Source organism: Equus asinus, chromosome 11, assembly GCF_041296235.1.
Source record: "Equus asinus isolate D_3611 breed Donkey chromosome 11, EquAss-T2T_v2, whole genome shotgun sequence".
NCBI lineage: Eukaryota > Metazoa > Chordata > Mammalia > Perissodactyla > Equidae > Equus > Equus asinus.
Genome location: NC_091800.1, coordinates 68,326,040 through 68,342,100, shown reverse-complemented (window position 1 = coordinate 68,342,100; position 16,061 = coordinate 68,326,040). Strand labels below are relative to the sequence as shown.

The 16,061-nt window shown below is 38.7% G+C and overlaps 1 protein-coding gene across 1 annotated transcript in view; it reads right to left on the bottom strand.

Annotated features, from left to right (window-relative positions):
* The window catches only part of GPC6 (glypican 6), a 1,011,638-nt gene that overhangs the window by 102,815 nt on the left and 892,762 nt on the right, over positions 1 to 16,061 (bottom strand). The window contains exon 5 of the mRNA XM_014864850.3: positions 1,290 to 1,420. Coding sequence (XP_014720336.2) covers positions 1,290 to 1,420 — 131 coding nt within the window. The remainder of the gene's footprint in view (positions 1 to 1,289; positions 1,421 to 16,061) is intronic.

The window sequence follows — 16,061 nt, the reverse complement described above, 5'->3', positions numbered from 1 at the left end:
TCCAGGAAATAGATTTGAAAGGAATAGATAACTGCTATTTTTCCATGGGAAAGAAAGAAAATAGCTTTTCATGGAACCCCCAAACATGCTATTTCACCAATAGGTGATGGCAGTTTGGAGTGTCCTCCTTTACATAGGCCATCCAAGCTCATTAAGACCCAGAAGTAAGTCTATGAAACTGTTGGCCCATCCATCTCCTAAGGAGAGAGAGGGACCCAGGCTAGGTTCTTTCTCACCCTGCTTCCTGCCAGTTCTCCCTGAAAAGCCCAAAGCTACTTTGATTCATACTCAGCCAAGGAGACCTGGTTGGATTCCATGGATTTCTTTCTGCTCTGTGATTTCTCCCTACCACCCATCCCTTGTCCTTGGTTATATTTGAAATCTCTTTCACAAAAGATTTTAAAAATCAAAGAAAGCTAAACCTACAATTCTTTGCCTGACATATTTTTGTGTGAATGATTTTCAGTTAAAAAGCAATCACTCAGTCACCAGGTTTAAAGGACTGATAAAGATTTGGCCAGTGTTTCACGACAGGCAGACCAGTTAAAAAGAACAGAAGGGCATTGTGCAGTCATCAGTGTGGGTGAAAAGGGGTGGTGAAGGAAAAGGCTGGGGGACCCCCTGCAAACTTCTCAATTTTGCTTGAGGCGGGTCCTGTTTATCTTCAACTGGGTGGGGACACATAAAAATTGTGCACCTGGTATTTGTGCTTTGCAGCTGCAAACTCAGAAGCTCTGTCTCATATGATTTATGAAAATGCACTACTTTTTTCTTTTAATGTCTGCTTGACTTCATACAAAGGAGCCTTTTCCCCTGAAGATTCATTAATGAAGCTTACACCATAGTCTTAAAGAGGAAGTCAGATGGAATGTTTAATTATTTACAATTGAACATATAGAACATTTGCCTGGTTTGCACAGCTGAAGATATAATTAGAAATTCCTAGAGAGAGAACAGGGTGAGGGTGTGCAGAAATTTCAAATATTAAAAAGAAAATTCCCCCCAAATTGCTCACAAATGTGAGGGATTAGTCAATATATTTGGGTGTCTCTGAAACTTTTTAGCAGCCAATAATGTCTTCATGATTGAGTAGTTGCAAACTAAAAGATTGCTTCCTTTCTCACTGCCATTTTATTAGACATTTTTAACGAAGTAGCAAATTTGTAGCTTGACTGGAAAAGCTCACTGACAACGTATTAGAATTTATAATCCCGGCTGACATATCTAGTTACTTCATTTTTAGGTTACTGCACTTTCCTTATTAGTAGACATATGACTAAGGCAAATACCTTTGCAGACACCTGCATGCTGTTTTCTTGCATGTTCATAATGGCTTCAGAGATCTTGACATCTATAGGGTCCATGACTGACTCAATGTTGAATGGTCCTTCCAGTCGCTCTGCCACCAAGAGCATTGCATCTGTTAAAATACAGGAGCATGATTTATTTGAGAACTGAGAGCTCCTAGGTTCTTAACCTGTGTTTAAACATTTCGAACACAACAGGCTGAAAAATAATCATTCAGTCAAATTTTTGATTTGCTTTGATATAGTCCAAAGTGGAAGGATGATTAAATCTTAAAGTAGTATTTTATTTCATTTGTAAATTTAAAATTATTTTGCAAATATAGAACCAGGCCTAAGAATGAGAAAATTAGTTCAAATTAAGAGAGTTGAACATATCTAACTATTCCACGTGAAGTTAAAAAAAAACAACATTAGGTCAGAAATTAATTGCATTTCAAAAATGGATTGTAACCTCTTTTCTCCTGGAGTGTGGGGAAAATTGAGAATATTGGAGAAGTGCTAATTTGGGAATTCAGATGCACAAATGTCAAGACCCAATTCAAGCTTAACTACGTGTGTGAAGCGTTTCTGGATTTCCCACGAAGAACAGACCTGTCCCTACTTTGTGCTATCACTCTGCCTAGCATGACCTTCTGCTTTCGCGCTTTGACACCCTTTGAGGATGAGGAAACTTCTGACTTGATTCTGTACAGTCAAGGCTTATTATGGTGCCTATCACCTTGGAAGCTCTCAAAAAGTGCCTGTGAAATTTCACTGAGCTGAAGTATTGCTTGGGATGGTTAGTTTTCTGGAGAAGATGGGAAGAGTGATATGGAGGCAAGAGCTGTGAATTAGGAGTTAGTAGCCCTGAGTTCTCATCCTTGATCTGTCACCAACTAGCTGAATGGCTATGGGAAAAATCTCTGAGCTTAATGGGCCACAGATTAGTGAGGTGTATAAAAGAGACCGGCGATGAGGAGTCTCTCAGCTACTACTGTGAGGCCCACACTCCATTCCTATGCCACTGAAAACTGGTCCATTTTTGTTCTTAGGATTCAGCGCGTAATTTGGTAACCTGTCTCCACAATGACTGTTAAATAGAACTTTCTGTGATGATGAAAATGTGGCTACTGAAACTTTAAATTTGGCTAGTGTGAGTGAAGAGTTAAATTGTTAATAAATTAATTTGCTTTTACTTACTTTAAATATAATTTTAAATATCCACTTAAGACTAGTGGCTACCATATTAGAAAGCACAGCCTAGACTTTTAACATTCAGGCTCAATAGATCTCAATTCTTTTAATTGTTGAAGCTCCTGGGGGCCAATCTTAAAACATTCTCCTTTTTTTAAAAATAATACATGTTTATTATCAAACGCTTACAAAATACAGAACAGAAAAGTGAAGGAGAGGAATACAGCCATAATCTTGCCTCTTAGAATAACACTATAAACAGTTTGGTATATGCCCTATGTTTTCTTCCTTCTGTGCATGAATATTTTAAGCATGCAACTGGAAACATACCACCATACATATATCATATAATCTGCTTTCCAAATGTAATATATTATTAATGTAAAACACTGTTTATAGTAGCTGTTTTATAGTATTAGTGTAAGGAAACCAAATTTTAGTTTTATTATATATCCAACCACACTCAACCAAAGTCTAACATAAAAAATTTTTCATGGCTATAAGTAGTTATGAATTAGGTAGATGAGAAACCTTTTAAGATTGATGATTTTTTTATGAGAAAGATACATTACTCTCTGGGAAGCAAAGAGTCACATTTTTAAAGAACACCGGGCTTTGTGAACAGCATCAGCTTTTACACTCTCAACTGGCTTTCTGGGCCAGAACCCAGAACTGAGTCCTTGCTCTACCCGTTGTGGACTGACCTGGAGTAAATGCCTCCAGGGCAGCACGTGGAGCATCAGGCAACCTCCTCTACCCCAGCCCCAGCTCCAGAACTCTGTCCCATACTATTCTCATGGACACAAGTGAGTGAAAAACTTAAGCGTGAACAGGACTCACAAAGATGCTCTAACAACAAATTTTCTGATATTTTTCCTTAGATAATGCAGTCCTATCTGTGTATATCACAGCTGGATCTTGTAACAAAAGTGGCAATTTCTCTAGATATTAGTGACCTAATTATCTGGCACCATAGACAAAGGATGCATGTATTTTGATATTAAAGATACTTTCTCCTTTAAGATTTTAATAGGTGGCTAACTATTGCCTGAGAGATGATCTGTTTCTTTTATGTCTTTATATCTATTTTGTGCTTTTATCAAAAATAATCTCCTTTAGGAGCTGGCCCCGTGGCCTAGTGGTTAAGTTTGGTGTGCTCTGTTTCAGCAGCCCAGGTTCACTTCCTGGCTGCAGACCTACACCACTCATCAGTGGCCATGTTGTGGTGGTGACCCACATACAAAATAGAGGAAGATTGGGACAGATGTTAGCTCAGGGCCAATCTTACTCAAGCAAAAAGAGGAAGATTGGCAACAGATGTTAGCTCAGGGTGACTATTCCTCAGGAAAAAAAAGTCTCCTTTACTATTAGACTTTCCGATAGGCTTTTTGATAAAGATTATGACGAATGAGTAAGTTTCTCTAAACAGGTGTATTTTGCTGGAAGAATCAAGAAATCTTTAGAGGAAAAAGAATTGGCACTATTGAATTATGGAACAAATACAATTAAAGGAACTAATAACTATGGGATACTTAATACTGTGTTTTATATAAGTGTTTGCATAAATCATTATATAAAGAGTACTGGTCTGTCATGGTATACTTGCCCAACGTGAAGAGGCTGAGTTGAGATGGTAATAACATTGGCTTTCTTGGAAGTCTGAGAGCAGTTTTGTTCGTGACAAAAAGGATAAGTTTTTGGATTGGATCATAAGGACTCAGCATAGGTCACAGTTTGAAATTATGGGGTCTAAGATATCTCTGAGGAGGTTCTCTTACTTGTTTAAGTTAAAACACTCTCTTCTCTACCAGACATTCCTTTTGAAAGGTCTGGCAAAATGCTGTTAGATTTGTGTCATGAAGTCAGAAAGTTTCTCTGTTGATTTCAATCTTTTTGTTCTCTGTTCCTTTTTCACTACAGTGCTCACTTTTTAGGTTCCTAGGCCTGCAAACTCATCTCCTCTTTTTTGACTTCAACCATGATACAAGTGCTCAGGGTGTCCCTCTCCCAAGCAGTTGCCTGTTTGGCCTTGGAAAAAGGCAATTCCATGGATTTGATCCAGTGTGTTCAACACGTAACCAAATGGCCACACTTACTCAAGTTGATTGCCTCTATATTTCCATTTCTTATCTCATTCCATTTGTTTTGTTATAAAAATAATTTACCATGATAAGCTTTTGATGTAGGTGTGCATCTATTTATTTTTATTCTAATTTAGATCACCAGTTAGAATAGGCTACTTTAAACTTTTATCTGGTTTAGGCTATTACTAATTTAAAATATATAACAAAATACTTTACTAAGTAAAGTTAGATTCTCCTTTGAAGACTCAAAAGCCAATATACATTGGCTTAAAACCTCAGAATCATCATTAAGGGTTGTATTGTGCATACAGTTAACAATATTGTATTGCACACTTAAAAACTTGCTAAGAGGGCAGATTTCATGTTATGTGTTTTTTACCATAATAAAAAGAAAGAGTAATAATTACTATTGTGCTGATCAACTACAGAAGTTCTTATTAATTGAAATACTTGTTGATAAATCATTACATAGTATAAATGTACAACACTTTATTGAAACATGTTGCTTCTACAAAGAAATACATAATTCTTCTAATTCCTGGAAAAGCTCAGATAAAATTGTGTGTGAAACATCTGGATAATAACATGGGTGCACTAATTCTAGCTCTACATAGAATTTTGGTAAGAATAAGAGGCAGGCTGAAAGGGATGAAAATAGTGGTTTTTCTGGGCTTATAGTTTTTCTACTACAAAGTCGTTTATAAAATACGTTAGTTTATAGAAGACCAGATAAACATACGCCACATATGGTATATGGAGGACCATAATACAAAAAAATTTACAAAATTAAAATACGTGTATCCTTATGAAATAATCATCTCTCCCCACAGTTCTCCTTTTTGTTCTAAATATGCATGACAAGATTCCCCAGGGTCACAAAAAGAAAAGTAGCTTTTCAGAAAACTCCTCTAGTATTTTGCATTTCTACTATAAAGGGTGATGCTTACTGCATCTGCCTAGTTCAGACACATTTAGAGGTAAGAAAGTCACAGTGGAAGGCCAGAGTTGTCCAGCTCTGGGACTTGGAAAAGCCTTGGGAGCGGATGGCGCCTCTTCCTCAGGCAAGACCGCAGATGGTGAGAGAGCATCCCTGCTTGACTGGTTTGCCTCCCACCTGCTGGGCGAGTCTGTCACCAGTCAAGCTCCCCAGGTGTCGGGAGAACCTTCCCTTTCCTTTGGAGCTGAGGGAAGCCATGCCTCTCTCTCCTCCCAAAGTGAAGAAAACATACTACTTTTATGACACCAAAGCAGTAGTTGGTAAGTTTCTCTGAAACCAATTAAGTCACAACATAGCTGTAACGGACTTCAGATGCTGCCATCCTGTGCTATCTTAATTATCCCCATGCCGTTTATATTTTGAAATGTTTGGGACATTATTTTTAACTGTGCTCTTGGAGCTGTTATCTATTGCCAATTAAACCAAGGCAGCTCTAGTATGTCAGCTAATGATCAGCTGATCCTTTCTGCACATATCTCTTGTGTTGTCCAAGTTTTGTTTCTCTTTAAACAAAGGACTATTGTCTTGCTCAAGCAGTATCCATAACTTTTGTTTCTAAATCGAGAATAAAATTTAGATGAATTAGAAATAACTGGTATCTCAGGTTTTGGTGCACACAGAGAAGACACAATGATTCTTTCTTAGCACAGGGGGCACATGTAACAGCTCAACCAGAGGTGCCACTCAAAGCTGAGGAGCCAGGTTGCAGGTAAAGCTGCATCTGTGGGCCAAAGCATTCTACTTGTGTAAGCAGGGACTTTCTGGTTAGGAGTGAAGAAACCTGACTCTGATTAGATGCAGTCAGGTGCCTGGGTGTCTGTCTAGGCCCCTCCATTAAATGATTGAGAGATAATGGTTGTCACTAATTCACAGAGTTCCATTTTCTTCATCTATGAAATGGAGATTATGATGATGTCTACATAATAGTAGAGGTATGAGGAATTAAATGAGATAGTGTTTGTAAAGTTGTTAGCACAATGCCGGGCACATAATTAGCTCTCAACAAAGGTTAACTATTAGAAGGTACTTCCTCCAGGCAAAGGAAGTAGAAAGGAGAGGAAAAAATTTGCAGGATATTTTGGTAGAAGTACTGTCAGCAATTGATGTGAGGAGTAAGGGAGTAAAAGGTACACAGGTGACTTTAAGATGTATAACTGGTGCTATTTTGTGTGTTAAATTAATGTTTTGATTATAGCTGCTTTTTGATGGATGAGTTCATTACTGAAAGATACAAAAATGCATTTTCTCCTGGTGTCCCCTTTTGCCAGTTAAAGATGACTACAAAGTCTTTGACTTGCTTTCCATTGAGAGGTGGGGTTTACCTCTCTCCACTCGAATCTGGGCAGGCTCTGTGACTGCTGTGACTAACAGCATGCAATAGAAGTGACATTGTCAGTTTCCAGAGTGGGTAGTTAAGAGACTACAGTTCCCACTTTCCGTCTTTTGTGAGATGCTGCTCCGAGATCACCGTGATGGACTGGCTACCTGTGGGCCCTCTAGGTTACAGTCCCAGCCGGGCCCAGATTCCCAGCCATCCCTGCTGTTATTGACAGAATGTTTGTGTCCCTCCAAAATTCATATGTTGAAACCTAATCCCCGAGGTGATGGTATTTGGAGGTGGGCCTTTGAGAAGTGATTAGGTCATGAGGGTGGAGCCCTCATGAATGGGATTAGTGCCCTTATAAAAGAGACCCCAGAGAACTCCCTTGCCCTTTCCGCCCCATGAGGATACAGTGAGAAGACTATGAACCAGGAAGAGGGCCCTCACCAGACACAGAATCTACCAGTGCCTCCATCTTGCACTTCCCAGCCTCTAAACTGTGAGAAATAAATGTGTGCTGTTTAAGCCACCCAGTCTATGGTATTTAGTTTTAGCATCCCCAACAGACTAAGACAGCTGCCAAGGTGCCAGACACATGAATGAGGCCATCTAGGACCTTCCAGATCAGCCCAGCTGCCAGCTGATTACCATCTAGTGACACCGTTCCACATCATACGAGGCAGAAGAATCAGCCAGGTGAGCCTAGCCCAAATTCCTGACCCACTGTATACTGTGCTGTGACTTACAATAACATGGTTGTTATTTTAAGGTGCTAAATTTTGGCATAATTTATTTTACAGCAATAGAAAACTGGAACAGCCAAATTACAATATTTACAAAATACTCAGAGATATTTTTTCCAATATTTGTTTGACAGGCCTCCAATATTCAGAATTCTAGTCAACTAATATTTGACAAATTTAACAAGTATGATGTACTCCCCCACCATACAATTTTCTTGCCCTGGAATGGGCAAGAAAAAATAAAACCTTGCCCTAAAGGAAACGTACATAAAGAACTTGATCTAAGTCTGCAGAGCGTTACAGTACAGCATTACGGCCCACCAAATGCACACCAGTGAGTCTCACGTTTGGATAGATGCTTCCTCTGGGATACGAACAGGAGAGACATACAGAGAAGGTTTGGGAGAAGCCAAAGCTTTGGACTTTTCTCCAAGTATTTGACTTTATGAAAAGCAAAGTCTCTGACACAGGGAGCTAGACACTATTTCTGATCTCTGCATAGCATTGGATTGAAAACGATCTTGCTGCAGGGACTCCTGAATGTTTATGTTCCTCTAGGATAAAAATATTAAGTATGATTTCATATGATCCGACGTATATTCTTAAGGTACTGCTTGAGATATAAAATGGAAAATGAGTTTGCTGAATCCTACTGATTTTAACCTGGAAGAGAATGATTTTAAAAACGTTCTAGAGGTGGCAAGCAGAGAAAGTTGTGTTAGTGCTGGGGGTCAATTCTGACTCCTAGCGACCCTGTGTACAGCAGGGTAGAACCCTGACTGGTCTTTTTGCGCCATCCTCTCACCTTCTGGTACTGTATCAGACAACGCTTCCCTGCTATTCACAGAGTTTTCATGATCAGTTTTTCCAGAAGTGGGTGGCCAGGTGCTTCTTCCTAGTCTCTCTTAGTCTGGAAGCTCCGCTGAAACCTGTCCACCATGGGTGACTCCGCTGGTATTTGAAATATCAATGGCATAGCTTTCAGCATCACAGCAACATGCAGCTGCCACAGTACGACAACTAACAGATGGGTGCTGTGGTTCCTCGATGGGAGAACGAACTTGGGCAGTGGCAATGAGAGCACAGAAGCTTAACCACCAGGGTGGGGTGGGAAGTGGGTGGAGGTGGTTAAAGGGTACAAAGTTCCAGTTATAAGATGAATAAATTCCGAGGATATGATGTACGGCATGGTGAATATAGTTAAGAATACCGTATTATACACTTGAAAGTTGCTAAAAGAGTGGATCTTAAAAATTCTTGTCACATACACACACACACACACAAATGGTAACCAAATGAGATGATGGATGTGTTAAATAACCTTATTGTGATAATCATTTCACAGTATATATATGCATCAAATCGTCATGTTGTACACCTTAAACTTACACTATATTACATGTCAATTATATCTCAATAAAGCTGGAAAAAAAGAGAAAATTCAGTTGAAATAAGCTCAATGTTATCTAATAAATATTTTTTATGTGTCAAAGAGTGTCATTATGTCATTATAAATTGGTGGTGGGGGGACAGAAGCAGTCCGTGGTTGTCACCTCCACGGTGTATAGTACCTGTTTGAAGTGACAACATGAAACATATGAACATTAAAAACTTTTTTCTTTTTTTGAGGAAAATTTGAAGTAAGATAATAACATGTCCTTCAAAGTTCTCATGAAATCTTCTAAATTTGTCCTAATGATCTACTCTTTGAAAAATGAAATCTGTGAGCACAATCTACTTTAGTGTTTTATCAGAGCCCCATAGAACCCAATTTTGCTTTTCCTTTAGGAGCAATGCTTACCCTCTCTTACATCTGCTGCACCACTGTTTTAGCTTAACCAAGGTATTTCCCCCACTAAGAAGCAGATTAAAGAATTAAAAGAAAAAAAAAATCAATTTTAAAAGCACCCTAGTAAATTCATTCATTGGCACCCAGTTATCCATTAAAAGAAAAAAAAACCCACTTGAGTGTTTACATACAGGCTCATTTATGCTCATGGCATGAATGTAATTAGAAGCCTCTGCTTTCCATACTGACACAGGTACACTGAGGAGATGTGTCCTTTGATTTCACCCAAATCCATTAATTAAAATGCTCATGAGATCTTGGACAGGACTGTGTTTCAGGAGAGGCCTGGGAAGGGAGGACAGCAAGAGGGGACTGAGGAACACACCATGACAGCAGGCTGACTTGATCTGAACAACCAGAAAAGAGCGCAAACTTGAGAGTAGAGAATTTGAACTGACCTAGTCAGAAGGTCCATGCCCTTTCTAGAGGGTTTTTTTCCCTTCATATTAAAGACAATTTTAACTAATTTTGTTTTTACAGCTCTATAAGGATATAACTGACATAAAACAAATTACACATACTGAAATATGCAATTTAACACATTTTAACAAATGTCTACCCTCATGAAACCACCAACACGATAGGTTTCGTTTTTTTCTTTTTTTTTAAGGCAATTTTATAGGTGAGACATTTTCACTTTTGGAATTCTCTGCCAAACAGAGAGAACGCTTTCCCTGTCTGGACTATATTTCTGATCTTTGACACTAAGCCCTCTCCCCACTCTGGCTTTGATGCTCTGTAATCTCTTCTCTGATTTTGCCAGCAGAGCTGTCTTTTAAAAATGCAGATCTGATGAGGTCACTGCCTTGCTCTAAAGGTTGCCAGTGCCTTCAGGATCAAGTCTGAACCTCTCAGCCTGGCATAAGAAACGCCCTGCCCACCTTAGCAGCCTTGTCTGCTACCACTCCTAGTTTCCCCACCCTCAACACAAGGACTCTCCCCTTAGAGCTCCATTGAGAACTCTTTAAATGACATTGAAGTTGTCACCGAGGTCCCCACACCCAATGAAACCCCAAATTGATAGCAGACAAGTTATTCTAAACACAGCTTTGCTCTCATTTTACCTGTTCAAGAACTTCTAAGGGTTTGAGTTTAAAAAGAGGTTCATAATCAGACTCCACTCCTCGCTTCTAATTCATTTCTCACTACTCAACACATCCCATGGTTTCCTGTTATTATAAATAATGCCACAGAGAATATCCTTGTACATAATTCATTTAACATGTGAAAACAAATCTGTTGGATAAAATCTTAGAAGTGAAACTACTGGGTCAAAGATCTGGGCATTTAAAATTTTGATAAAGCCATAGTTGTCCCTGTAAAGGCTGCATCTGTTTACACTCCCAATAGCAACACATGACAGTGGGTTTCTGAGTCTCAAACTTTCAGATGTTGTTAAGAGCAAACGTTTGGATCTTTGTTAATCTGATTGGGTAAGAAATTGGCATCTCATTGTAGTTTTAACTTGAATTTCCCTCATTATAAGTAAGGTTGAACATCCTTAAATATGTTTAAAAGCCATTTCTATTGCTTTTTCTCTTCATAACCTTTGTTCATTTATTTTTCTATTGGGTTATTCATTTTTACACATTGATGTAAAGAAATTGCTTTTTTAAAACACATTAAAGACACCAGCTTCTTTGTGACATGAATTACCATTTTCCCCCTAATTGCTGTTTAACTTTTGGTTTTGTTTCTGGTGGTTTTTTTTCACTATGCAGAAATTTAAAATTTTTTGTTGTCACATTTACCAATCATTTGTTCAAATTTTCCTGGTGTCGCATCATATTCATACAGACTTTCTCTGTTCCAAGTTCACCTCCATGATCTAATCTACACCATGCATATTTTCACTCACTAGCTTCCTTGCTGTTCCTTGAATATAGGCCAGGTACCCTCCCCAGGGCCTTTGTACTTCCTGTTTGTTTCTTCTTCCTTGAGTACTCTCCCTTTAAGATATCTACATGTCTCTCTTATTTTCTTACGGTCTCTACCCAAATGTCAGCTCTCAGAAAAACCTTCTCTAACTAGCCCACGAAATCCCAGGTACTCTTATCTGATTGCTTTATTCTTCAAAGCCCTTAATAATTGCTGAATTATTGTACATATGTTTGCTGTTGTCCCTCTTTTTCTCACTCTTATGTAATCCTCAAGAGGACAAGGACTTCATCTTTGTTGTTCACTTCTATAGGCCCGACTCCTAGAATAATACTTGGATCCTAAGAGTTGTTAAATAAACCATTGTTAAATGAATTGTTGGAATAAATTTTTTAAATCTTTCTATATTTTCTTCTGCTAACTCAAGAAAAACTAACTCTCTCCCCTCCTCCCTCCCTTACCCCCCCCCCCCCCCCCCCCCCCCCCCCCCCCCCCGTCTCCACTCCCTGCCATGCACATCATTGCAAATGCCTGCAAAACTTTATCAGCACTGGCCTACAGGATAAATAGCCCCTTGGTGGCTTTTGATGTATAATAAGGTAGACGAAGAGTTTCTGTGGGAATTTAGAATCTTATTGTACTTTTTTTATTAGGTAGAAATAACTTTTTAGATCTTTTTTAGCTTGAAATTGAAAAGTACGGCTGGTTTTCTTTCTGTCAGAGGTCACATTTAGGTTAATCTATAAAAAAATAAAATAAAAGACATTGTTGACATTTTTGGCATTACCAAACAAGGTAAATTTTTGCTATTTCTCAAGACTCCAAGTTTGCCATTAACTTTCAAAACAATCTCCATGATGAATGACATTTTTGTTTTTTCCCTGATATTTGTCCACATTCACTAAACATCAAATTGATGATCATCTTTTTCCTATTTTGCCAAACTTCTGCAGTGTTTAGGTCCATAAAAAAAATGCCTTTGAAAAATATCAGACCATGACAGGAGTCAGATCTAGCTAAAGAAATCATAGTACCACAAAGCGAGGTAAACAATAGAAAAATGGAAGTGAACCAATTAAATACAATTTAAAACAGTGCACAAATATCTGATTCAAAAATAAAACAGGGACAGCCACCCAGATAATTACAGTAACTAAAGAACTAAAGCCAAATAAAAGAGAATTTAATGAAAATAACTGTTTACTTTGAAAGCAAATCTAGGAAGAGGAGGAGAGAACAAATATACAAACTAATTTAATTCTGAAACCAGTGCAAACAAAGGCGCTTATTTTGCTTCCACACCGTAAAAGAAAATGCAAATTGTGGGGGGATATAATTCACTTGTAGTCTTAACACAGTGTAGAAATTAGAATCTACAGGACTCATTTTCAGGCGCTGGTTTCTTCTTAGTAGGATGATGCATTGCATTTCATAAAAATATAATATATTCACATAAGCATCATCTCTCTGCTATATTATATTTTTGAGACGTTTAGTTACATCATAAGCCTTGTAAATCATGAATTTGATGGACATCAAAGTGTATACTACCAACTATAATCCTTTATTTAAATTTTTATTGCTGATTCTTCATATGAATAATTTTTTCTGTCATTTGTAGCTAGGAATATTCAAATAATTCACATCAACCTATCAATCTTTGCCTTGACGATGAATCACAGAATTTAGAGTTCTTAAAGATCTTTCTGAGGGAAGAACCACATCTTTATCTTTACATCCCCGTGCCTCCTACAGGGTTTTGGTATCTACCAGATTGATTTAGACCAACCAGTTGGCTTCATAGTTTAGGAAACCAGAACCCAAAGAAGGAAAGCAAATCATTTAATGTCAACAGCAGCCCCTGCACCAAAAACCCTGTCCTCTCTCACTCTATCCATTATGCCAACCATCTAAATTGCTCAAGCAGTATCAATGTGCTTACCTAATATTTTATTATTTACTAAATTCCGAGTGCTTCACCACTTTCAAAGAGAATATTGAAAGTGAAAGCATAGATGATAAAGATAAAGCATTTTTGTCCCTATCTAAGATTTTTCTCATTCCTTTGTTGCAATTTAGCCTCTCTTTAAGCCTCCCTTGGTGACCTCATTCTTTCCGTGTGGGCACCATGATCCTGAATTGTCCTTGAGAAACTTATAAAGCATGCACATTCCTCCTTACTCTTTATTAACTTGCACATCACACTTGTTGCTTTGAATCCTTTACCAGCTTGGATGGTCTTTATGGCCTCCCTGAGAGGCAGTATGGAGGCGAGTTATGGTCATGAGCTGTGTGTCAGGCCTGGAGGCCTGGTACTACCAGTCACAGGCTCTGTGATCTCAGGCAACTTACTTAACCTTTATGATCCTTGGTGTGCTCTTCCTACATCACTGTGGGGAATAGATGCAACACCAGGCACACAGCACAGCAAATGCTTATTATTATATTATGATTATTAATCTTTATGGAGAGGAGGGTTCCTTTCATTTTCCAACAAAATTAATATTAAATTCATCATCATCCATGAAGTCGTAAACCCTTACAGAAAGAGGACAATATCTAATCCGACCTCTTTATTTTGCAGAGAAGGTCACTGAGTCCCAGAGACACCTGGGGTCTAGTGATTTGGCTGGGCATGATGGCAGGGCGGAGACAATTACCCGGTTCTCTTTCAACCAGCTCTCTTTGTACTCCATCACACTGCCTCCTTCTTTACAATCAGACAATCTATCATTAAGAAACAGGACCAGTTAAAACATTTTAGGTGTTGATGAACTAAAAAAGTCTGAACTTTTTGCCAGTATATTGCAGTTAAAGCAATTCTCCTATTTCTCCCTCCTTTGCCCTAAAAGTTAATAAAGCAAATCTCCCCAGAGACCATTTGTTCCGGTAGTACAAGGGCTTGCAGCCTACATGGAATGAATCACAAACTTCTCCCAGAACCAATAAAAAATAAATAAATGAAAAGTCAGGTGTTGTCAGAATTCCCTGCTGAGTCCGAACGGAGTGATTAGTGAGCGATTCAGCAAGCAATGGGAGAGCCCTTTTCTCCTACTTGTGTGTGTGCTGGTATTATTAAAAAAATATATTTTTTATTATTTTGTTGCTCACTGCCATATGAACCAAAAGAAAAATGAAAAAAAGAGCAGTATGCCCTGTAACATGGGTCAACAGACCCAAAGAAAAAAAGCTGGATTGTTTAAAAAAGAAAAAAAAACTCATTTTAGGAGGTGATGACTCCACCTCTTCTCATCTCTGATTCACCCTGTGAAATGGCGAGGTGACTTGTCATTTCCTTTGTGTTTACCTCTTGTTTAAAGTTATCTTCAAAATATGCTCCGTGGTGAAGACAAAGATCACTTTTTAACTAAAGAGGGAGGGAGGGAAGGAGAGAGAGAATGAGAGAAAGAAAGAGGAAGAAAGAGAGATAGGGAAGGAGGGAGAAGAGGGAGAGAAAGAGGTGGAAGGAGGAAGAGAGAGAGAGAGAGGGAGAGTGAAAGAGATGGGGAGGGAGAGAGAGAGAGAGAAACGGAGAGAGAAAAGAGAAGAGAAGAGAACACACGATAGAGAGGAAGTATTTATGCAGCATTTTCAATGGGCCTGAGGCTGACACTGCTCTGCCAGCTCTAGGGCATAGAGATTCATTGTATTTTTATAGCAGTACCATGTAGTAGGAAGAACTATTACCTCCTTTAATGGTGGTGGAGGCTAAGACGCTAGAAAAGAAACAGCTTTTCCAAGGACTCATAGCCTGTGAATGGTTAGGGTAGGTCCTGCTCAGAGTAGGCCAGAACTAACATCAGCGAATTGCTTGAACTTGTCATTCTAGCCAAGGAGACCTGACAGTCTCAAGTAGGTGGGCCTGAGCATGCATGTGTGCTGTTAATGAGGGTGAGGTGAGGGGATCACTGCCTGTCCCAGGGCAGTAAAATTGCACTTCTTTGGCCCTGCTCCTTTGTGAGGTTGCATTGAACAAACAAGTGCCCCTGGGAACTTTGGGCAGAAGCCCTCATATTGCAATTTGGGGGCTCACACTTCCTCTTTCTGGGCCTTCTCTCAGTGTTCAGCCTCTTCCAGAACTTACCAGTGAAAAGTAACCTCATTGACTATAAGAGTGTAGTGGTATATTCTGTTCTTAGAACATGCACATGATTAGGGAAGGAATATTTGCCACCAGACATAAAATTAAAGATAACTTCATTTATTTGGTTTTCAGGAAGGTACAACTCCTTTCTTATTAGATTTCTTTTTATAGTGAAGAGCAGATTAGCTGGGTTGGAAGGAAAGCTTTTAGGCAAAAGTCGCTTCCTTTTTATCATAAATCTACCCCAGAGTCCCGACTCTCTCTAAGCTGGGGCGTAGATGGCCAATTGCTCATTGGACATCTCCACCTAGTGTCTATGTATGTTCGTTATAACAAATTGAGAAATACAAAACAAGAACAAAAAAAGAAGAGAATGAAAATCATCTACAATCTACCAAGACACAGATAACCGTGGATAGTATTTTGCAGTACTTCCTTCTATGTGTTCACTCTAATATGCATAATTTTAGGGTCAGGCTATAAATTCAGTGTTTACTCTTTAGATTCAATTCAATAGTATATAGCTAGATACCCCCTTATCATTCTATGAAAACATCCTTTTTTATTGGCTGCATTGTATTTCATGTCTTCAATGCCCTCTAATTTCTGTAACCATTCTCTCTCT